Source organism: Prionailurus bengalensis, chromosome A2, assembly GCF_016509475.1.
Source record: "Prionailurus bengalensis isolate Pbe53 chromosome A2, Fcat_Pben_1.1_paternal_pri, whole genome shotgun sequence".
Classification (NCBI taxonomy): Eukaryota; Metazoa; Chordata; class Mammalia; order Carnivora; family Felidae; genus Prionailurus; species Prionailurus bengalensis.
Genome location: NC_057348.1, coordinates 25,812,643 through 25,837,345, shown reverse-complemented (window position 1 = coordinate 25,837,345; position 24,703 = coordinate 25,812,643). Strand labels below are relative to the sequence as shown.

The 24,703-nt window shown below is 38.0% G+C and overlaps 1 protein-coding gene and 1 pseudogene across 1 annotated transcript; both read left to right on the top strand.

The window, feature by feature from the left end:
• The first annotated feature begins 1,858 nt into the window (after positions 1-1,858).
• Positions 1,859-24,703, top strand: ARF4 (ADP ribosylation factor 4). Its single transcript, XM_043587713.1, has 6 exons — positions 1,859-2,433; positions 11,318-11,398; positions 11,887-11,996; positions 18,196-18,267; positions 21,737-21,862; positions 23,753-24,703. Exons 1-6 carry the CDS (start codon positions 2,367-2,369, stop codon positions 23,837-23,839), a joined length of 543 nt encoding a protein of 180 aa, XP_043443648.1. The 5' UTR covers positions 1,859-2,366; the 3' UTR covers positions 23,840-24,703.
• LOC122487356 lies at positions 18,275-20,296 on the top strand (annotated as a pseudogene).

Here is a 24,703-nt window from a genome sequence, read left to right as displayed (position 1 = left end):
TACCACTCAGCAGTGAAAAAGAACAAACTATTGATACACACTATAACATAGATCAATCTCAAAATCATTATGCTAGGAGAAACAAGCCATACACAAAAGACTACATACATACTGTATGGTTTCATTTATATGAAATTTGGGGAAGGACCAGTGTTTGGCCAAGGGCTGAAGCTAAGGGAAGAGGATGAGTATAAAAGAGTATGAGGGAAATTTTGGGGGTATTAAAAATGATTGATATGATAATGGTATTGGCTCTGCTACTGTATACATGTTTATATTCATACAATTGTACAGTTAAAATTGGTGAATTTTATTGCATGTACAAATTATATTTCAATAAAGCAAAAATGTTAAAGTACAGACTAAGCTCTCTTTTGACTACTACACCAAAACCAGGTTCCCTCACTTCTGGGAACGATCCCCTCCTCTCTCCAAACAGGATAAACAGGTAACCTCTATCACCACAACAGATTCCACTTCAAAATTCTTATTCTGCATTTACACACACACACACACACACACACACACACACACACACACAGGGGAAATCCACACTTTTATATTTTTTCACACTGCTTAGTCATCATTTGGTATTTTCCACTAGCTGTGTCTTGGAGACCTTTTCATTAGAATATATAATTCTGTATTATTCTAACTTCTGATAGTATTACATAGTATGGCTATAACAGTGTATTCAGCCATCCCTCTATCACTCAACCATATTTGAGTGTCATGGTGTGCCAACTCCGGGGAATACAATGATATATAAAAACGGACTAGAGTCCTGCCTTCTCAGCGCTTTCAGACAAGGGTGGAGGAAAGGGAGGAAGTTTGTCAATAATATTAAGTGTGAAATCGTAACAACGAAGAGAGGCTATGATTCTTTGAGCCTGAGTAATTCATCTGGTGAGACCAATAAAATATTTTCCAAGGGAGTTAAACAGATCTGAAGGGTTGGTGATGGGGACTTAACTAAGATAACAGAGGTGTAGGTAGGAGGAGCTACTAATCCTAAACTGCATAACGGTGTAGAGGAAATAATGGTGATGTGGCGAAGATTATGGGGAACGTGCTTTAAAAAAATTTTTTATAGGATATATACCTTATTTGGTAATCTGGAAAACAGTAATGTTATAAATATTATTTTTTTTAATGTTTATTTTTGAGAGACAGAACGAGAGGTGGGGAGGGGCAGAGAGAGAGGGAGACACAGAATCTGAAGCAGGCTCCAGGCTCTGAGCCGTCAGCACAGCTCCAACCCACAGACCGGGAGAGAGATCATGACCCGAGACAAGTCGGAAGTAAGTCGAGGCTTAACCGACTGAGCCACCTAGGTGCCCCAAGATCATAAATATTTTTCGAAGTGAGAAGGCTTTCCACTTTCTCAAAATAAGAAATAAGCTTTCCAGGGTTCAGAGAGAGAAAAGGTACACGAAAAACAATCCTTCCTCGTTGGCTTCTCTTTAAAAAGCTGCACTAGTCGATGAAAATGTCTCAGAGCGATCTCATCTTGACATAAGATTAGGGGATGTTCATTACGACCTGGAGCGGAAAGGTCAATGCGTCTAGGCCACAGCCTCTATCTCTGCACGACAGCTTTTAACCACTTATCTCCTGGGAAAGCAGGGCCCGTCTTCACTTCTCCACTAGGGGAAGTGCCTAGTGCTGCGCATGAAACGTGTACTTTCGTGGACGGGGGAGTCCCCAGCGCGCATTCAGTTTAAGAGTAGGTCGCTCAAAGGCAGGAAGAACAGGTTCACTTCCTAACCCACAATGCACAGAGCGCCTTTCCGGAAGTAAGGACAACAGCCTCCCGAAAGTATTTATCCGGGCGGAAGCGTCTCGCCTAGACTCTGATTGGAAGTGACCAGCCAGGGCATTGTGGGACTTTGTCCGTCTCCCAGTACGCATGTGCTAACTGGCGTCGCCCCGATTGTCCACGTCCGGGAGGAGACAACTGCCAGAGAATCGCGTCCCCGAAGTTGGCCAATCCCTTTCGTGCGCAGGCGCAGTGGTTCAGGCAGCACCGGAAGCGCAGGGGGTTGGGGCGGCGGTGACGCGATTCTGTCCGCGTTGGAGGGGCCGGGCCGCCGCCGGAGTAGCCGCGGCTACCGCGTGACGTGGCATAGCAAAAGCCTAAAACGCCAGAGCCGGAGCTGCCGCGCCAGTCGTCGAGCAGGTCCTCGCCCCGTTAATTCTTGCTCTGGAGCTTCGTCCGACACGCCGGCCAGTGAGCCGTGTCTGTCGCCTTCTTTCTCCTTCAGCCCGTCTTCCTTGGCTCAGTTTGTCGGGAGAGTGAAAAGAGAAGGCCCGGGGACGCCCCAAAACCCCTTTTGCTCCTGCCCATCGCAAGTGCCACTACTGCCATGGGCCTCACCATCTCCTCCCTTTTCTCCCGCCTCTTCGGCAAGAAGCAGATGCGCATTTTGATGGGTGAGTGAGGGGCCGAGAACCGAGGGCAGGCCCCAGTAGGGATCGGGTAAGGCCGGGTGTGGGTGCTAGGGGCCGCCTTGGGGCCTGTTTGCCCCTCCGCCCGCGGTGGTGGGGGAGGGGCGGCGGGCTCGGGGTCAGGAGGAATTCTTAACGGGGAACAATGGGGCGAAAGGTGGGCGGTCGCCCCAGATCTGTGTAAAAGGACTGGACAGGGCCGCGGGGCAAGGTTTCTTCCTTGTGGCTGTGGTTTTCTCTACTTGATCTTACTGAAAGCTACACAAGATCGGGCGCAGATGTGGGGGAAGCGAACTCCCATCTCGCTAAGCCCGGAAGACACTGGCGAGGTCCATTCTGAGAGTGCGGTCTGGCTCGTCTCTTCTCCGGTGTGGGCAGCGGTCCGAAGTGAGGCAGAACAACTCTAGCCTTCCTCCTCCCCCTTTCTGCACCGTGTACACACTCTGCACACTCCAGTGGTATGTGAGCGAGCCGTCGCCAGGAGCCCGGAGCCGGCCGGGCCAGGAAGTGACCAGGCCCAGAGCGGTGGTCAGGGAGCACCCAAGGTTTCAGAAGAGTCCGGAGTCCTCAGCGCTCCCTTCGCCAAACTTCGCGCTGGATTCCATTTCGTATTTATTTCTTTTCCTTATTAATGTCCCCTTATCTTTTGGCCATTCTCAAAAACTAAATATATTTGGTTTATGCTCTTTGGTTTTCAATTGATTTTTATCTAGCTGACTAAAGTTTAATGAAAAAAAACTTTTAAAGCTATTTTTTTTTTTAAGCCGGTAACAAATTTCCAGTAACTGAACATCCTGACACTCAACTTTAGAGTAGCCTTGTTAAATGACAGTTACAAAGCGGGGTTTGTTTTTTTTTTTTAATTGTTTGGGAAATAGGCTTTTAAAACACTGCTTTTCGGTGCCAGCTTTTCTGTTTTTAGTTATTCCAGCTGAGGGAGAAGAGGCTTGCATGTCACTTGGGTGATAGGAGCAACCCCTCCCCCATATTACTGTGAGTAGCCTCTACATCACAGCTAAGCTGTGTGGGCCTGAGTAATGCCACAAGGAGCCCTCTAACTTTAAACGTTGAAACTTGTCGGTTCGTTAGATTTTCCACAGTGGGGAGGAAGTTTTATTTTCTAGTTCTACTACCATTGAAAGTTTTCCAAAGCAAGAATCAGTAATTGGAGGGGTATGAAGGTTAAGGACATACACATTTAGTTCTTTTTTCACTTAACTGTTTGTTATTCCAGCTTCTTCACAGTTCGTGGAACAATTGTTAATAATTCATTCAGAAAGGTGTCCAAATGTTTTCTCTTTAAAAGTTTTTTAGATTTCATTTTTAGAGACAATTTTTTAAAGGAGGACAAGCATATTAAGTTTTTAAGGTGGCTGAAAATTGACAGTCTGAAAAGGATCTGAAGTCATTGGGAAGGACTTTGGACTGTGATAAATGAATTTCCAGGCTGTTCCTTAAAGAAATTAGTACCTAGTTGTGTTCCTGGAAATGTACTGAGTTGGTCCTTTTACTTAAGATACATTCTAAACTAATTGCTGTTTCACATTCTAAGTTTTCTGTGATGGCTAAAAGTTTCAGAGGGAGAAGAAAGGTAGAATTATGCTCTAAGAACTTTCCTAAACTTACTATATTAGAGGAGCATTTCTCTCCCTACCCCTAAAAAATAATGACTGAAAGAAAATGAAAAAGTATTTAACTTTGCAAGGGATCGAAGTCATGATTTGGAATGAACTCATTTTATGTTAAATGTTTTATTGCTCAGGTTTCCTATACTTGTTTTGCAGTTTAGTTTTGGGATAATCAGATTTCCTTGATTAAAAACACTTCAGTCACAAGGTCAACTTTTGTAGTAACTCATCAGATGAAGCATAACCTTAGAAGGATATGTGCGTGGGTAGGGAAAGAGGTGATTTGGAAGTTTGATAAATGATTTTTTTTTTTTTGGTCTAGCTTTATGCGTGTCTGCATAAATAATCACTCTTAAGGTGAATAGGGCAGGCCCCATTCAAGTTTAAGAATTAGGAGTTAATTGGGTTCTTTTGTTGTTTGTTTTCATATTAATGTTCTCTGGCAGGTATGTGGGCTTTGTTTTCCTTTATAAGGTTCACATGAAATTCATACCTTCTTGAGTAAGTGACTTTCAGACTTTATCATTTTAAAGTGTTATTGAAAGATGGTAGTAGTTAGCTCATGAGTCTGGTTTGCCAAATTACTGTTAAGTTTAAAATTTTATTCCTACACGTGTTCTCCCAGAAAGTTCAAGTAATTTTAAAAGATGTTTGAAGTTACAGCTTGTAGTTAAGTAATTAAAAACCAATACAGTGTTTCAAATGTAATGTATAGATTGACAGAAATTGTATAGTTTTTTTTTTTTTGTTTGGGGAAATCACTCATGTGAATTATATTATTGAGCTTAAATTCAAAGATGACCAATTTCCATCTTAGATTTCTCATGTAGCCCTGCATTATCTTATTTTTAGACTGATCTCCAGTGTCTTGATCTGTGGTAAGATGTACTTTTGTAGATGACTCCCCCAAGTTTTGTTTACATGGAAAACACTAATGTAGGTTCTATAGAGGAATTATTAATCTTGCACTCTTTGAACTTGAAAGTTTCTTGCTATTGAAAAGCTGGAAAAAATGTTGCTTTCTAAAAGATTGCTAAGTACGGTATAATTTTGTATTGCCTTATATGTGACTGTGACTGTTTTTTTGGGGGGTGGCACGAGAGGTTCCTCTATTTGCCAATTTGAAAAATGTTACTAATATTTTAAATGAGGCCTCAAGCTGAGGAGTGGCATTTCATGCTTTTTCCCTAGCATATTTTGTAAATACACTTATTGTGTGATTTTTAATGTCCTCATTCTAGAAATAACATGTCCTGGGGCACCTGGGTTGCTCATTTGGTTGAGCATCCGACTTTGGCTCAGGTCATATCTCACAGCTCATGAGTTTGAGCCCCACGTCGGGCTCTGCTGGCAGCTCAGATCCTGCTTCAGATTCTGTGTCTCCCTTTCTCTCTGCCCCTCCCCTGCTCACACTCTGTCTTTCTGTCTCTCTGTCTCTCTCTCTCAAAAATAAACGTTAAAAAATAAATAAATAAAAACAACATGTCCTTTTTGTTAAATTTTAAAAATATGAGAAAAGAATAAAGTGATAACTATAATTCCACCATTTCACTCTTGTTAGCATTTATTATATTTACTTTCAGGCTTTTGAGAGGATATTTGTGTTCTCTCTTTTTGACTTAGCATATTAGCATTTTCTCAGGTCATTGGTTGAACACATAATTATCAGGCTTAAAAAAAAGCCCTTTTGATTAGTTATGTGATTTAAGGAAACAGTAGAAAAGGCACAAGTCTTTAGTTTGATGCCACTAGAAGCTGATACAACAATTTTTAGATGCATCTTCTGGCATTATTGCAAATGGCTTTCAGACTGATAATTTGCTGCTAATTAACACATTGATCAAAGTGCAGATACTTCTGATGTATTGGGTAGAAGTAAAACTTAAGCTTATAATAATTTTTCTTTTCACCTGGCAGCCTCGCTTTCAGGTTTGATGGTCAGACTTCTGAGGAATTAGATAAAATACCTTTTAAGATACAGTATGTCCATCAGAGAAAACTAAAGGCAGGGTGGCAATATATAAATATCTTTTGAGAGCTTTGGCATATACTTCGGGGGGTTTTTTGTTTTTCTTTTAATTAAAAAGTTGAGATGCAATTCATGTAACATAAAATTTATCCCTTTAAAGTATACAATTCATAGGTTTTACTGTATTCACAAACTTGTGTCACCACCACCAGCTTTAATTTTAGAACATTTTAATCAGCCTAGAAAGACACTCTATACCCATTAGCAGTTACTGTTCCCCTTCTTCCCCAGTTCTTTCTGCGACCAGTCATGTACTTTTAGTTTCTATGGATTTGTGTGTCCATGATAGTTACCATAATGTTACCATACAATATATGTCCTTTAGTATCTAGCTTCTTTCACTTAGCATAATGTTTTCAAAGCTCATAGCATGTTTCAGTACTTCATTCCTTTTTATGGCTGAAGAGTAATTCCATAATATGAACATACCACATTTTGTTTATCCATTCATCATTTGATGGAAGTTTGATCGTTTCCACGTTTTGGCTCTTATGAGTAATGCTGCTGTGAACGTTTGAAAACAAGTTTTTGTATGGGCATATGATTTTAATTGTCTTGGGTTCTGTGTTAACTATATTTAACATTTTGAGGAGCTGACAAAACTTTTCCAAATCAGCTATACCATTTACATTCCCATCAGCTTTGTATGAGAGATCTAATTTCTCTATAAGACCTGTGGTATTGCATACCTGTTCTACTCCTGTGATTCTGGGGACATTTCTGAACCTTAGATGCTGTGTGTGAAAAATGGAGGATAGTTGTGAGATTTATATTATAAAAATGTATGGAATCCACCCAGTGTTGTGCTCAAAACACAGTAAGCACTCAATTTAAATTATTTTTAAATAATTGTGAAGTTGTATTTCAAGCTTTCGTGTAGAAACTTTTCAAGATAAAAGAAAACATGAAGAAGAAATAATCCTATGTGAAATTTTACCCATCTGAAAATACACTTTTTTCATTTAAGTCTCTTTTTTGCATTTTTTTTCCTTAAGTAAAGATCATTGGGATCTAGCATCTTTAACTTAGAATATTTTTTGCTGCTACATTTTAGTAGACATACTTTTTAACGATTGGTAAAGATTTTGGGGGTAGTTTTGCTGCTGTTAATACTTTGGTCAAAGTGCAGGTTCAGTTAAGGAGAACAAGTAATTCCAGTATATCTTTCAATACAGTGACTTGTTTATGGGGGTGGAAGGGAGGGAGGACATTACTGGAATGTACAGATTAGAGTCTTATCTTGGCTAGTTGAGAATTGGTTATAGTTTCATTTTGTGGAGAAATCTCATTGCCAAATATTGCCACATTAAGGAAATACATAAGAAATGACTAAAGTAGTGCAAAATTGTTAGATCAACACATTTTTGAGTAAAGAACTATACAGTGAGTTTTAAGTGGTGGTACACATTAATTTATGCATCTTTAATCTCTCAGTAGAAATTTCTTTTTAAAAACTTCTGCTTTGAGTTTATTACAACACTATTATTTTGGGTGCAACTCAAAAGAAACTCTTGTGATTTAAAAATCTTGTATGTGGCTGTGAGCCATTTAACTGTTGTCTACAGTTTTTAAAGTTTTACTTATTTTGAGAGAGAGAGAGCATGGTGCAAGTTGGGGAAGGGCGGCGGGGAGGGGGGAGAGAGAGAGAGAAAGAGAGAGAGAGAGAGAAAGAAAGAAAGAAAGAAAGAAAAGAAAGAAAGAAAGAAAGAAAGAAAGAAAGAAATCAATCCCAAGCAGTCTCCCTACTGTCAGGACAAAGCATGATTTGGGGCTCGATCCCATGAACCTTGATATTGTGACCTGAGCTGAAACCAAGAGCTGGCCACTTAGCTGCCTGAGCCACTGAGGCACCCCACAATTTTTATTTTAAAAATAACTTGCTGAAAAAGCCTTATAGTTGCATTATTTTGTAAATACTCCTTCCCTTATTTTTTTTTATTAAAAATAATCATAAAAAATATATTCAAGTCTCTTAAAGCAGTCATCTTCCTGATAGATTCATTAGGAAATGTAACCAGTCCAACATATTAATAAAGGAAATCTGCTATTTGGGATTTTTTTTTTTAAATGAAAGTAACACATGTTTATTGTGTAAAATTCTAACTGTAGAAGTAGAAGAATATTAGTTATGTACATGAGTGGGTGTAATGCTTTCATTTAAAAAAATTGGGTTACCTCTGCTTTTCTAGAACTTAAAATAGTTATATAATCATAATTTGTCTTGGGTTTCTTCCATTCACTGTTAGTATTTTTGTATTTAAATTGTTTCAGTGATGGTGTGAGGTTCAGTTTGACTGAGTTTGATTGGCATGTGCCATAGTTCTCAAACCTAGCTCATGTTCGTTTGTTCTTTCTTTTAAATAAATCTATTTTTAAATATTATTATTATTATTATTATTATTATTATTATTATTATTTTACGTTGGGCATGAAGCCCAACTTGGGACTTGAACTCATAACCCTGAGATCAAGACCTGAGCTGAGATCAAGAGTCTGATGCTTAATCAACTGAGCCACTCAGGTGCCCCTCGTGTTTTTTCTGATCAGTATCTCAGTTTCACTTCTTCTGACTTGGGTTTAATCATATTGTGACTTAGTTACTTAAGGGTGCATTTTACTTTATTTTAAAATTTGATCAAGGGGTGTCTGGGTGGCTCAGTCGGGTAAGTGTCTGACTTAAGGCTCAGGTCATGATCTAACAGCTCGTGAGTTTGATGCGAGCCCCGCCATCAAGCTCGAGCCTGGACCCTGCTTTGGATTCTGTGTGTCCCTCTCTCTCTGCCCCTCCCCCACTTGTGCTGTGTATGCATGTGTGTGTGTCTCTCTCTGTTAAAAATAAACATTTAAAAACTTTTTTTTTTTTTTATCAAAATCACCTGAGAAGGACTCTTCCAAGAGACCGCTTTTTTGAACAAGGAACCAATCATCTTGTTCTACTCTTCATTTTCTGTATTTTTACTGAAGCTGTCATATTTGAGGCAGTTTCTTTTGTTTCTTTGTGTATATTTTAGAATTAGGTTTCCTGATTTTTTTTTGATACTGTCCCATACTCAAAAAACAAAACACCTCCTGGTGCCAGTGGTTTTTCTTATGCCTGTGAGTGAGGGCTTGGCTGCTCACTCTGACTAGTAAGTGTCATAGTATTTTGGAAAGAATAAACCTGAATATCTCAGTATGAAGAAGTAGGGAACACCGTTTGATTAGAGGACACAAGATATGAAGATATAAATTGCTTGAGTGTCCAGAGAGATCTTAAAGCTACCTTTGTAGGGTACAGAGCAGAAACGGTTGTTACGGGGCACCTGGGTGGCTCAGTTGGTTGAGCGTCCAACTTTGGCTCACGTTATGTTCTTGCTCTGCTCATGCTCTGTCTCTCTGTCTCTCAAAAGTGAATAAACGTTAAAAAAAAATTTTTTTTTAAAAAAGAAACAGTTGTTACATGGGTACAGGAGGTCTGAAATTGCCTGTGGCCTTTAGGTCTGTTTTAGGTAAGTGGGGTGATTTCTTTGTTTTTTCAACTTAATAGCATTTGTTACATGTGCCAAGTCATGCTTTGATTTAAATATTTAAAAAGCATCCTTGCTTAAATTAATACTCAGTTGAACTCATTTCAAAATCTGGGATAGTGTAAATCTAGGTGGGCAAATGTGATGTCCTTGGAACAGTGATAAATTCGATGAAGCTATTAGATATTGGCCTTTCATTTGGAAGGGTTTAGCAAACAATGTAGAATATGCAGGTTTTGAGAGATTCATACTTAGAATGAACATTTAATTTGCTCATTACTATCAATGTAATAAAGAAATATACCATCTTGTTCCAGTATGGATTTTTTTTCTTCAGAAATAAGCACATTCTTCCCTACTTGTATCTGCCTCAAAGGAGTCATTTAAAGAATTTAGACATTAGTTACATTGGAGGTGAATATGATAGGGCTATTTGGTTGCCCAAATTAACCAATCTTGTGTTCTCATTTCTGTGCATTTGATGTAGGAATTGATATAAATTGGGGTAAAATTGGCCTCATCTTCCTTTGGAGACTAGGGCATGGTTACATATTTTTTTAAAGATAATTTTTATTCACTTTTTAATTTTTTAATATTTTTTAATGTTTTTTAATGTTTATTCATTTTTTTAAGAGACAGAGAGCATGAGTGGGGGAGGGGCAGAGAGAGAGGGAAGGAGACACAGAATCCAAAGCAGGCTCCAGGCTCTCAGCTGTCAGCACAGAGCCTGATGTGGGGCTTGAACCCACGAACAGTGAGATCGTGACCTGAGCTGAGGTTGGATGCTTAACTGATTGAACTGCTCACGCATCCCCATTTTTTGAATTTTTTAATTAAAAAAAATTAAAAAAAAATTTTTTTTTAACGTTTATTTATTTTTGAGACAGAGAGAGACAGAGCATGAATGGGGGAGGGTCAGAGAGAGAGGGAGACACAGAATCTGAAACAGGCTCCAGGCTCTGAGCAGTCAGCACAGAGCCTGATGCGGGGCTTGAACTCACGGACCGCGAGATCATGACCTGAGCCGAAGTCGGACGCTTAACCAACTGTAACCAACTGAGCCACCCAGGCTCCCCCCAAAAAAATTTTTTTTAGGGTGAGCATGCAAATGAGGGAACAGGGCAGAGGGGGAGAGAGAGTCCAAGTAGGACTCAATCCCCACCACCCTGGTATCATGATCTGAGCCGATATCAAGAGTTGGATGTTTAACAGACTAAGCCACCCAGGCGCTCCTTTATTCACTTGTTTTTGTGTGTTTTCTGATTCAGTTTGTGACTTGTGTTTTTAAAAATGAGAGTAGTTCATAGAATTAGTAAGAACTTGAATTGGAAAAAATCTTAGATTAAATGATTCAGTCTCTCCTTGTTTTATACTTAATTTCTCTGGTCTCAGTTTTCTAGAGTGACTTGTTTATAAAGGCAGTTAACTAGTTTGTGGCAAAGCAAATCTAGAGACTAGAGCCTGAGTCAGCCTGATACTCTTTTCTTTTCACTACTACATGTTGTCTCTCTAGGTCTAGAAAGAAAAACGGAAAGGCTTTGTGTAGCAAATGTTGCTCTTGGGGATCAGAAATGAAGTAACTTCATTTCTAACTCATTTGTGCCTTGTCCAGTTGACTTTTGCTTTCAAACTATGAATTTATTGTAGAATTAATTCTTAGTATGTGCTTTTAGTCTAGATTTAAAATCTATAATGTCTTTTTCTAGTTGGATTGGATGCTGCTGGCAAGACGACCATTCTGTATAAACTGAAGTTAGGGGAGATAGTCACCACCATTCCTACCATTGGTAAGAAAGTTTACAGATGAGTTTAATTTATATCATAGTAGTATGTTATAAAGTGAAGTAGAATATGGTTTAATTTTGAAACAGTTTTTTAAGGTTTATTTTTTAGAGCAGCTTTATGTTTGCAGAAAAATTGAGAGGAGGGTACAGAGATTACCCATATACTCCCTACCCTCATGTATATATAGCTTCTCCCTTTATCAACATCACTCATTTGAGTGGTACATTTGTTATAATTGATGAACCTCATTGACACATTATAATCATCTAAAGTCCATGGTCTACCTTACGGTTAACTTTTGGTTTTGTGCATTCTGTGGGTTTGGATAAATGTCCTGTGGCATATATCTATCATTATAACTGGCTTAGATTCTTTTTAAGTTTGTTAATTATCTAGTAGGACTTTAAAAAAGCAATTCTGAGGCAATTCACAATAAAGGGGTCTATTTTCTTTATGACATTTTGCACCACTGTCTTTTTTTTCTTTGTAGGTTTTAATGTGGAAACAGTAGAATATAAGAACATTTGTTTCACAGTATGGGATGTTGGTGGTCAAGATAAAATTAGGCCTCTCTGGAGGCATTACTTCCAAAATACCCAGGTAAGGAATGCTGTACAGTTTGTATAACTTTTCTTTATATGTTTCATGCTTTAAAGTTTCTGTTACTGTCTACTATTTGACTGGGTGTTGGTGTTTACTCTGTGAGTTGGCATTCTTACCATTGCTTACGTATTCTTCAGTGAACTCTCTCACTCATGCCTTTGAAGGCTAAATTACCCAACGTGGAAGATTTACATAGCCATCATAACAATATTTTGGAAGATTAGTTGTTGGGGGGGGGATCATTTTCAAGATTAAATTAGATGTCTCATCAGTAGTTCTGTTGGTTTTGTTCTTAGTCTAGAAAGTAAGGTCTGTATAACTTATCATTATGATTTTTAATGAATAAAGGGTAATTAATATTCCTTAATTTAGCCCCTTTAAGTGTTTATTAAAATACAGTAAGAAAAAAAATTAATGTAGATCTACCTTGTTGGTTTATAAGATATTTTTATATTTTCACGTAGTATATATAATGGTGGCATGGGAGAGACCTTAGTAATCCTGTAGAGTAGGAGTTCTCAAATTTGGCTACACATTAGAATTCACCTGGGGAGCTTTAAAAAAAATCCCAAAGTGCTGATTGTTAACTTGACTTGAAATTTCTGTAGATATAAACTATGTATCAGTAGTGCTTCTCAGACTTTGATGTGCATATGAATCACCTGGGTATTTACAGATCAGTTTAGTAGGGCCTGGCTAAGGCCTGATATTCTTTTTTTTTTTTTTTTTTTAATAATCATTTATTTTGAGAGAGAGAGCACGAGGAGGGAAGGGGCAGAGAGAGGGCGAGAGAATAAATCCCAAGCAGGCTCCATGCTGCCATCACAGAGCCTGATGCAAGGCTTGAACCCATGAATCATGAGATCATGACCTGAGCTGAAACCAAGAGTCAGATGCTTAACTGAGCCACCCAGGTGCCCCAAAGCCTGAGATTCTGCATTTCTAGCAGGTTCTCCAGTGGTAGTACTGATGCTGTTGGTTTAGGACCTTACTTTGAAGAGCAAGGCTCTGTTACAATAAGTTTTTTCAATAGCAGCACTGTTGACATTTTGGGCTGAGTAACTATTGTTGGCTCTCTGCATCGTAGGATGTTTAGCAGCATCCCTGTCCTCTACCCACTAGGTGCCAGTAGCAAACCCCACCCCACCCAGTTGCAGTAACCAAAAATATCTTCACATATTGCAAAATATCCTCTGGGGACACAATTGCTCCCTCATGAAAATCACTTCTCTAGGCAAACTCTTATATAGGAGCAAGCTGAAGCTTAGAATAACTTACCTAAGACTGGAGAGGTGGTTCTTGTTCTACATGTCTCTTTAAACTTGTTCCAACTCACTTGTGTTTTCTTTAAAAAATTTTTTTTATTTTTTGCATTTATTTATTTTTGAGAGACAGAGTGAGGCAGGGTGCGAGTGGAGGAGGGGCAGAGAGAGAAGGAGACAGAATCCAAAGCAGCCTCCAGGCTCTGAGAAAGTGTTCAGCACAGATCCCAATACGGGGCTTGAACCCACGAACGTGAGATCATGACCTGAGCCAAAGTCAGACACTTAACTGACTGAGCCAGCTAGGCACCCCACTCGTGTTTTCTACCACAGGAGAAGTTTCTCATCAGTTTTTGTTTATTACCGGAGTTGATAGATAACATTTTTTAAGTAATGTGTGATGTTACCAACACTTCATATGTGTAAGATTTGCACAGGTCATTCTTGGTCTCCAACTCATAAAACATTGTATGCAAGTGAGGTATATTGCCACCAGGTGGCAGTGAATACCCTACATGAGTGGCTGGAACTACCAGGTTTAAGTAGTATGTCATGTCCAGTAAATAACATGCTTTTTTATTTAAAAATAAGAATGTTTCTGTTCATTAGCTGTGATTAGAAAAGTTATTTTGAGGGGCACCTGGGTGGCTCAGTTGGTTGGGCTTCTGACTGGCTCAGGTCATGATCTCGCAGTTTGTGGGTTCGAGCCCTGTGTCAGGCTCTGCACTGCTTTGGATTCTCTGTCTTCCTTTCCCTCTCCCCCTTCCCTGCTTGCTCTCTCTCTCTCTCTCCTCTCAAAAATAAATAAACATTTTTTTTAAAAAGCTATTTTGGTAAGAGTCACATGCTTAAAAAAACTTTATTATGGAAATTGTCAAATGTATGCAAAAGTAGGGGCACCTGGGTGGCGCAGTCGGTTAAGCGTCCGACTTCAGCCAGGTCACGATCTCGCGGTCCGTGAGTTCGAGCCCCGCGTCAGGCTCTGGGCTGATGGCTCAGAGCCTGGAGCCTGTTTCCGATTCTTGTCTCCCTCTCTCTCTGCCCCTCCCCTGTTCATGCTCTGTCTCTCTCTGTCCCAAAAATAAATAAACGTTGAAAAAAAAAAATTTTTTTTTAAAAATAAAAAAAAAAAAATGTATGCAAAAGTAGAGAGAATAGCATATAAACTTCCACATCTCTGTTACCCAACTTCAGTTATTAGGATATAGCCAGTATTGTTTAATCGATATTCCTCTCTTATGTAATTCACCTTTTAGATTATTGTAAAGCAAGTCATAGTCCTTTCATTTAGGAAAGATGTTTTTGAAGTAAAATTAGGGATGAAGTAAAGCTTTGCTAATTCTTAATTTGTTATTCTTGACGAGAGTAACCCTAATCTTATTCTAGATTTGTTTACAATGCTTTGTAACTTACTTTTGAGCTCTTAATTGAGATTAGACCCATTCCTGGCCTCTTTAGATCACCTTATAATCAAAAGTCCAAGTATTTTTTCCTTGAGAACTCATTCCTGTAGGAGAAAGTTTTATGTGTTACCTGATGTAATCTCGGCTAAGCTCTTAACACCAGCTTTTCTAGCATTCCTGGTTAGTTCTTTTAGCTATAAAATGTAAAAGAAACCAATACCATTTAATCATGCTTGTAACTTTTTTAACAAGCCAGGACACAGTGTTTGTTGTAGTAAATTGCTCTTCCTTCATTAGACAATTCCAATTGTTTTGCTATTCTAAATAAGTAAATACTTGCCCTTTTAGGTAGTTTTTTCTTACTGTAGCAGAACTTATCTTTAGAATCCTAGCTTTTCTACATTCTTGATTCTGGGTTGTCCCAGGAGGTGAATAACTCTGAATTTATTGCTGAAATACTTCTCTCTCCCAATAGTGTTACTTTGGGACTGATAGCATTATTTTATATTTTATTTTATTTTATTTTTAATTAGCAATTTCTTATTAGCACACTTGTGTGCAGGACGCGGGGGGTGGGGAAGGCAATTTATTATTGAGAGACAGAGAGAGAGAGAGAGAGAGAGAGAGAGAGAGAGAGAATCTCAAGCAGGTTCCACACCCAGTGCCTGAGGTCATAACCTGATCTGAAATCAAGAGTTGGACTCCTAACCAGCTGAGCCACCCAGGTGCCCCTACATTTTAAAAGAGAATAAAAATGGGTTGTTAGTAATCCAGATAAAATTAGATCCCTTTTGGAGGCATTGCCTCTTCCAAAGGGTAGATTCTAAAAAGGAATGGCTTTTGGGGCACCTGGGTGGCTCAGTCGGTTAAGCGTCTGACTTCAGCTCAGGTCATGATCTCACAGTTTGTGAGTTTGAGCCCTACGTCAGGCTCTGTGCTGACAGCTCAGAGCCTGGAGCCTGCTTCGGATTCTGTGTCTCCCCCTCTCTCTGCCCCCTTCCCTGCTCATGCTCTGTGTCTCTCTGTCTCTCAATAATAAATAAATGTTAAAAAAGAAATTATAAAAAAGGAATGGCTTTTGGAATAGAAGAGGAAGGAGACAACTTTTCCTAAATGCCTGTGATAAGTCAAGTACGATGCTAGATTCTTTTTGTGCCTCTATGATTACATTTAACTGGCTTATAAAGTTGATGGCATTGTTTTATAAAAGAGGAGACATGTTCAAGGATTAGATAATTCATATAATAAGTAGTCTTGAGATTTGAATTTGGTTATCTTTCCATTATGCCATACTGGCTCTCATAGCACCAGAAGTATTTTCAATGGTTAGGATGTTTAAAATGATGGTTTCCAGCAGAGATAAAGGAAATGGGTTTGAAATTTGCTAGACCAAAGGAAATTGTTATTTAATGACCATAGCTTAAAATAAATATTTGGTAAACCTGGCAAGCTTAGTACTGTGGTGGTCCTGAGGGGTAAATAGAAAATAATGTAGCCCTTTGCCTTAAGTGGATTTTATGCTCTCAGTGGATTTAATCAAGTTACTGACATAAATAAGCACAAGACAGTTTGTGCTAAAGTGACAAATGATCAGAAATACTTCAATGGTTAGGGTTGTAGGGAGAATAATTTTTAAAGTAATCACTTTAGTATTAATAGGAATAGATTTTAACAAAGCTATCAAGGTAATCTGCCCTCTCTTTCTTACTCCAGTTGAAAATTTTATACTTTTCCATTTGAAAGTTTTTAGAGAAGTCCTAACTGTTCCCTTAATTCCATTTCTTTTCTAGCATGGAATTTTAATATTTGTGAATATCAATAAGAATGGTTACTATTTTTCTTCTTGTTAAGAATTTTGTGGCTCAGTGGGTTGAGTGGCCAACTTTGGCTCAGGTTATGGTTTCGCAGTTTGTGGGTCCGAGCCTGCATCAGGCTCTATGCTGTCAGCTATCCCCCCGCACCTTCTCTGTCCATCCCTTGCTCTCATGTACACTCACTCTCTCTCAAAAATAAATCAACATTTTTTTTTAAATTTTTTTTTCAACGTTTTTTATTTATTTTTGGGACAGAGAGAGACAGAGCATGAACGGGGGAGGGGCAGACAGAGAGGGAGACACAGAATCTCAAACAGGCTCCAGGCTCCGAGCCATCAGCCCAGAGCCTGACGCGGGGCTCGAACTCAACGGACTGCGAGATCGTGACCTGGTTGAAGTCGGACGCCTAACCGACTGCGCCACCCAGGCACCCCTAAATCAACATTTTAAAAAATAAAAAAAGAATTTCATATCTGAAGGCACCTGGCTGACTCAGTCTGTGGGACTCTTGATCTCAGGGTTGTGAGTTCAAGCCCCACATTGAGCTTAACTTAAAAAAAAAAAAAAAAGTCTTCTTATTTGATAGGTCAACAACATTATGGAGCAGAACTGATTTTTCCTGTGAAGCCTATAAAAACTGTAGGGGCACCTAAGTGGCTCAGTTGGTTAAGCATTGGATTTCAGCTCAGGTTGTGATCTCACAGTTTGTGAGTTCAGGCCTCATGTCTGTGCTGACAGCTCAGAGCCTAGAACCTGCTTGGGATTTTGTGTCTTCCTCTCTCTCTGCTCTCCCTTGCTCCTGTTCTCTCTCTCGGTCTCTCAAAAATAGACATTAAAAAAAAAAAACTACTGTAGGGTGCGTCTTCCCCCTCTTATTTTTTTAAAGCACTTTGTGCTTGCCTTTGACTGAATAAGCTAATTCAGTTAGTAAATTCATGGATCTTTAGAGTCTTTGGTTTATTCTTTTATCTTTTGTTCCCATCTATGCTTTCCTGTGTGAGGTAAGAGGGATAAAATTTATTCTTAGTGTAGTTGAAAAAAGTGATCAATTGGTTAAGAGTAAGATTTTTATTTTACTATTTTTTTGAATGTTTATTTTTGAGAGCGAACACAAGCAGGAAGGGGCAGAGAGGAAGGGGAGACACAGAATCCAAAGTAGGCTCCAGGCTCCGAGCTGTCAGTGCAGAGCCAAATTGCAGAGCTCAAACCCACGAACCATGAGATGACCTGAGCCGAAGTTAGACGCTTAACCAATTGAGCCACCCAGGGCCCCAAGATTTTTTTTTTTTTTTTCAACGTTTATTTTTTTGGGGACAGAGAGAGACAGAGCATGAACGGGGGAGGGGCAGAGAGAGAGGGAGACACAGAATCGGAAACAGGCTCCAGGCTCTGAGCCATCAGCCCAGAGCCGACGCGGGGCTCGAACTCACAGACCGTGAGATCGTGACCTGGCTGAAGTCGGACGCTTAACCGACTGCGCCACCCAGGCGCCCCAAGATTTTTTTTTTTTTAAATAACATGAGTTAAAATCACAAATAGTGCTCAAATCATTTTTAGTACTTAGGGCCCTGTTTTTTTTTTTCTATTAATAAGGAGACATTGTCTTCCTTAACGTTTAACTCAGTATGGTTTTTTTGCTTGTACTTACTTATGTTTTATATTTAGTGTCTCCTTTAAAGTTAACGGTTAATAATTTATTTACACAATTTTTCCCCAGGGTCTTATTTTTGTGGTAGATAGTAATGATCGTGAAAGAATTCAGGAAGGAGCTGAAGAGCTGCAGAAAATGGTAAGAATATTTTTTAAATCTTTTGTTTGCAAGATATGTTTTTCAGGGTGACAGCGGTATTGTTAGTGGATGGTACCATACTGTGATTAGATTACAGAAATGAATTTTTCTAGAAAGAACCATGCACGTAAAAGTCTCCGGCAGACCTTTTAAAAAACACACAGAAGAGTAGCTACTTCATTAAGTTGAGAAGAAGGCTCAGCTTTTTAGAGTGCCCCATGGGTGATATATGTCTCTGGTTGAGGATGTCTCCATTAGTCCAGTCCTTTATTTAATAGATAAAAAATCTATGGTTTTGAAACTTTTGTGATGTAAGAATCTTGGTTCAAATCCCTTATTCGCAAGGTTTTGGTTTTCTCTGTGCTGTTCCTGTATAACCAATACTTTGAAATGTTTTGTAATAGTAGCCATGATAAAGAATTCTACCTGAAGGTAGTAGTATTTCAGTTGATGATGGTATTTTGGCTTTGTCATGTATCAGATTGTTTTCATACACAGTTGACCTTTGAGCAGCATGGGGATTAAGGGTGCCAGCTCAGGCCCCACCCACCCATATGTACAGTTGAAAATCCACATATTACTTTTGAATCCTCAAAAACTGCTGCTTTTCTGGGCTACAGTTTATTTATTTATTTATTTTTAAAAATTTTTTTTTCAACGTTTTTTATTTATTTTTGGGACAGAGAGAGACAGAGCATGAACGGGGGAGGGGCAGAGAGAGAGGGAGACACAGAATTGGAAACAGGCTCCAGGCTCCAAGCCATCAGCCCAGAGCCTGACGCGGGGCTCGAACTCACGGACTGCAAGATCGTGACCTGGCTGAAGTCGGACGCTTAACCGACTGCGCCACCCAGGCGCCCCTCTGGGCTACAGTTTAGTGGTGGGAATATTGGCTCCTGAGGCCGCATCTTCCCATCCCAGGTGGTAGCTCTTCCTGCCAGTCACAATGGAGAAGCAGCCTGAAGAGCAAGCGGCTGCCAAGCCCTTGGACTCCAGAGCAGGAGGCGGGGAAGGCGGGCAGCACAGGCCACCGGCGCCCAGGTGGTGCAGCCCAGGGACCAAGGACCGCTCGACCCTTCTGCTCAGGCTGAGAGCACAGACAAAAAAACTCTTGGAATATAACTCAGTGGTTCATGTAAATGAAAAAAACAAAAACAAAACTCCAGTAGAACAAATCATGCAAGATAAGCAAATTGAAGCTAAAATTGAAGACCTGGAAAATTGCTTTTGAAATGAAAAAGCTTGTGTTAGACAGGATGCAACTTTCGACTGCACTTAAAAAAAATCTGGAGAAAATTAACTCCAAGTGTGCTCATGGATCACATGAAACATGTACTAAAGCTAAATTAATAATGAAATCACACCAGGAATCTGGGATTTGGAGGAAAAACTGCTTGATGTTGGGAAGAAGAGATTACAATTAAAACAAGCTTCAGAAAGTAAGCTTTTGGAAATACAGACTGAAAAGAGTAAACAGAAAGATGATTTGGGACAATATGGAAAATTCAGACAAGATAAAGCCAATACAACAAAACCTACAAATTAGAGATACACATTTATTCAACATATGTTCCAAAACCTCATTTAGGGAGTAAAGCAGTTGGGCAGAGGATTTTACCTTTAAAGAGCCTGTTCTATAGCTTGAGAAGAATCATACCATGATCTAATAAGAATTCCATTGTGTCATTTTTTGTTTCAGTCTTTGATAGGTCATTTAAATAGCAAATTTGGAGTAAACATTTTTTAGTGTTTTTGGAACTCTTCTAATACCTGCAGTTTTTTGTAGCTTCACGCTATAACATGAAATCTGTTGTTTTAAATATATTTAAAGTGACTGGCATACTCTAAAAGAATCTGAAAATCTTAGGGTTGGAAGGGCCCCAAAAGACCTGTAATCCAGCTTTCTGCTGAACGTGGACCTTTTTTCTGCAATATTCCTGGCAGTCCCAACTCTCAGTTGGAATGTTTCTGTGCATTTGTCCGTCAACTAAAATATTAGAAAAATTAGAAAAGGATATTCATATCTCAATTCTTTTTCAACTGTCAGTTGTATTTTATTGAAATAAATCTCATTTTAGATTTATCTCACACACAAAAAAACTTAAGTAGTAATATAGTAATAGCCTACTGTTGACCAATAACAGTTAACACATATTTCAAATATTGTATGTATCATATACTAGATTTTTACAACAAAGTAAGCTAGATAAAATTGCTAAGAAAATTATAAGAGAAAATGTGTTTACAGTAATGTACTGCAAAAAATCCATGTATAAATTGACCTACACAGTTCAAACCCAAGTTGTTCAAGGGTCAGCTGTATTTATATTGTGAAAATTTATTGAGGAATCTTGCTAGAGGCACCTTGTCATGGTTTCATGGTGTAGCCATAAAATATTTATTGAAATGAAGTCTTAATTCTCATTCATTACTTCTAAGACTGTAGTGCAGTTTGTAAAGTCATTGTGCCAATAGATGTGTAACTAAGTCACTGGTAGTTTGTCTGATGAGTTAAATATCACCCCTTCTACTCTTTTTGTAAACAGCTTTATCAAGATACAATTCACATACCATAAACTTCACTCATTTAAAATGTGTAAGTTACTGGTTTTTAGTATACAAAATTATGCAAACATTACCACAGTCTACTTTTTTAGAACATTTTCATTGACCCAGAAAGAAATTCTCTAGAACTCTTCTCCATTCCTTCCCCTACTCCACCCCATACCCCCAGCCCTTACAACCACTGATTTACTTTATATGTGTATATGCCTATTCTAGACATTCATATAAATAGAATCATACAATATGTGGTCTTTTTAACTTTTCGTTACTTTTCACTTAGCATAAATTTTCAGGGCTGGTCCATGTTGTGTCATGTGTCAGTACTCATGCCTGCCAGCTTCTATATACTTTTACTTATTACTTATTTACTCTTATATTATTTCCTATTGTAATATACTCTTGTGTTCTTGTATTTTTCATGATACTGCTAATACCATAATCATTGTTTTGTTGTCCTACTGGTGTATGGTCCAGCTGGCTGGAAAGGAATACAAGTCCAAATAGAATCCTCTCAGTAACTTTACTACTGAGTACCATAAGATTCTGCCGTAAATACATATTCCCATTTGTGTTTCTGGTCCTTGCCAATCCTGACTCTTAATGGATGATCATGAAAGCTGAAATAAATGATTTACTTTAATGGAGTGCAGGATAATTGGCTTGAAAAATAGTTTTGCTTTACTTGAAAGGCATATGATTATTTGCTTGGGATTTAAAAATTGAAGGATATGAGGTTTAAGTTGTTAAGCGTGTATGAACTTCACGTAGTGAAATTATGTTGATGTTTAATAATGTATTTAATGTTGAATAAGTGATATATATAGGAAGACAGTGTTTTCCCTCCTTTGTGACAATAATTGAGTTCCAGTTTGTTAGTTGTTAAACTCTCAGCTTTTATTTCCAGCTTCAGGAAGATGAGTTGCAAGATGCAGTGTTGCTGCTTTTTGCAAACAAACAGGATTTGCCAAATGCTATGGCCATCAGTGAAATGACAGATAAATTAGGTCTTCAGTCTCTTCGTAACAGAACAGTAAGTATTTGGAGATTTGTATTAACCTCCTATTAGAATTAATAGTTTAATTGTTTAAGCACGTATTCAGTTTAAATACATATTAATTGTCCCTTTTGAATAGATAATGAGCACATCATTTAAAAAAATACAGTAATATACTCTTGCTTACAGATACGAGTCCTTTCAGGCTTTTGTAAGTGCATGTTCAATTTTAAACTACTTTAATATCTTCTCCATTTTTTAACATTTAATATTTATCCTTTAAGGATCCAAATGTTCAGATACCTTTATTTTGATTTTTATTAACTTTACCCTCAAACCATTTAGTATTGATAAATACTTTATGAGAAAATTGTACTTGATGAGAATTATGTAAAGATTATTGATATTGTTAATTTTAATTTAAAATCTTTTAAATAGCTTTGCAGCAAGTATTTTGTAATTTGGTTTTCTTATTAAAACTGCAGTATTTCTGAAAAAAAATGTTGTAAAAAAAAAAACTGCAGTATTTAGCAGCCATATTTTAGATAATACTATTTTTTACTGTTTGCCTGTTAACATCAAAAGCTTGTGAACTATAATTATGACATTAAACAAGTTTTGAATTTAAAATTATAAGAGGGGTGCCTGGGTGGCTCAGTTGGTTGAGTGTTTGACTTTGGCTCAGATCATGATCTCGTGGTTCATGGGTTCAAGCCCTGCGTTGGGTTCTGTGCTGACTGCTCAGAGCCGGAGCCTGCTTTGGATTCTATGTCTCCCTCTCTCTCTTGCCCAGCCCCCACACCCCTCGTGCTCTGTCTCTCTCTCAAAAATAAATAAGCTTTAAAAAAAATTATAAGAAATGTTATACTTGTTCTCCAGTAGCTTGTTTAGGTCAGTGATTTAAATACTGGGAAAACACAATATACTGTTTTATATATAAAGATATCACAAACTATAGTGTGACTTCTGCCTTACAAGGTTTTTACTAAGTTGTCAACAAGGTAAATACTGTGCTGTGGCAATAACTGTATAGTATGTTTGAGATGTCCCAGGATGATTTAAACAAGATAAACTGTAAATGCTACCAGTTTCCAGTGCTGTGCAGATAATAATTTATGCCTTTTCCCAGCCTTCTAGGTTTCTGGGTGTTTGATATTCAAATAATAATTGGTAGCATTGTATACTTGCATTGAAGTTGGCAATATTAAAGCGAAGTCTTTATTGTAAGGTAGAATAAAACTAGTCAGTAAAGAAAAGTATTAAAAATAAACTATCCTTCAAGGTAATGAAATTGCTTTCTAGATCTTTTTCTTGTTCTTTGTTAGCTTTTCATGGTATTTCATGGAGTTACTGAGATATAATTCATTACCAGTTTAAAAAGTGGAACTTTTTAGAATACATGAGACTACATACAGATAGTGAAGTTATCTGAAAAGCCTGTCTCTATCAGCAGCTCCTACTTTTTTCAAAATTTTGCCTTCTGTACTTTGAACTTAGTTTTATGGGAAACGAGGGTTATAAGGACCTGGTGGGTACTTAGTTACTAATCTTCCTATGAATGTTCTTTTCGGATTAAGGACTAGATCATTGATTAAATCTAATAATGAATCAGTAGGAATAGATTTAAATGTGGCAAGAGTTTGTGAGAAGCATGTATTAGAACACTCCTAATCAATAGTTAGTGAGACCATTATAAAATTAAACATTTGTAAGATGCAAACTTTAATGTATTTATGCCATTATTCCTTTAGTTTTAGATATTAATTTTTTCATTTACTTTTTTCCTATACATTTATGGTAACTGCTGACTAAATAATACCTTGGGCATTTGGGAGGAAGTATTCAATTTTCTGATTAAGAAATTTTAAAGACTGTGTTTATATATAGTATTCTGTTAATCACGTATTTTTTGTTCTTTCTTTACAGTGGTATGTTCAAGCCACTTGTGCTACACAAGGAACTGGTCTGTATGAGGGACTTGACTGGCTGTCAAATGAGCTTTCAAAACGTTAAATGAAACTGGATATCTAACCAAGGACACATTTGATAGAATTGGTCTAGGCTTGTTACAACAAAATTAGTTTGCATCTTGGTTATTAAACAGTATCTGGGACTGGTTTGGGCAGAATATTACAGCGTTTAAACTTGTTGCCAATTATTGTTTGCCAAGTATAATATTGCTATTAAGCAATATGCTTGGTTTTAAAGAAATTCTCCTTAACTTGGGAAAAAAAGTGTCCTCTTTTAATTTTATTTCTCTTAAGCCTAAATGCCTGGACATAGCTATTGTGACACCTTTAAATAAATCCGTTTTGAATGTTTTTTGAGCCCACAAGAAATAACGTTTTAAAGTTATCCCCTTGCTACTTTACTGATACCTTTATCATTCCTGGGACAGTCTGCTGATTTAAAAAAATGTAGCATTCCATTTGTATTTATTTTTCTCCCTTGCCAAAAAGATTTTCTAATCCTGCTTGTACCAGCCAGGGAAATGCTCCAAAACACTATTCAGATCTCTTGCACTGAGGACCTTCTATTTTCTCCCCATTATTGAATCCTGGCTTTTCATCAGCCAAGCTTACCTTAGTGTGGTTTGGATTTGATAGCTAATTAGTTCTGTGCTGGTTGCAAAGAGTTCATATTGAGATGATTTTTTAATACCCAGCAGATTGTCTTCCTTTATATTGTATCTTTTTTATGTTGCATGTTGCTTTTTGGTATCAGCCTGACTCTTTGCCCAGTATATGATAGTTCTGCTGATGTTTTATTGTTTATTGGTGAACATATCTTCATTAAGAGTTTTTGGAAAACTCATCAAACTCAGTAAGTTTTCTTCATAACCCATTTGGAATTCTTCCTAATAAAATGATAAAAATA

Coding starts and splice junctions, on each gene's coding strand:
- ARF4 (XM_043587713.1), top strand. CDS start 2,367: ATGGGCCTCACCATCTCCTCCCTTTTCTCCCGCCTCTTCGGCAAGAAG. Junction 11,399..11,886: donor CACCACCATTCCTACCATTG/GTAAGAAAGTTT, acceptor TTTTCTTTGTAG/GTTTTAATGTGGAAACAGTA. Junction 21,863..23,752: donor AGTCTCTTCGTAACAGAACA/GTAAGTATTTGG, acceptor CTTTCTTTACAG/TGGTATGTTCAAGCCACTTG.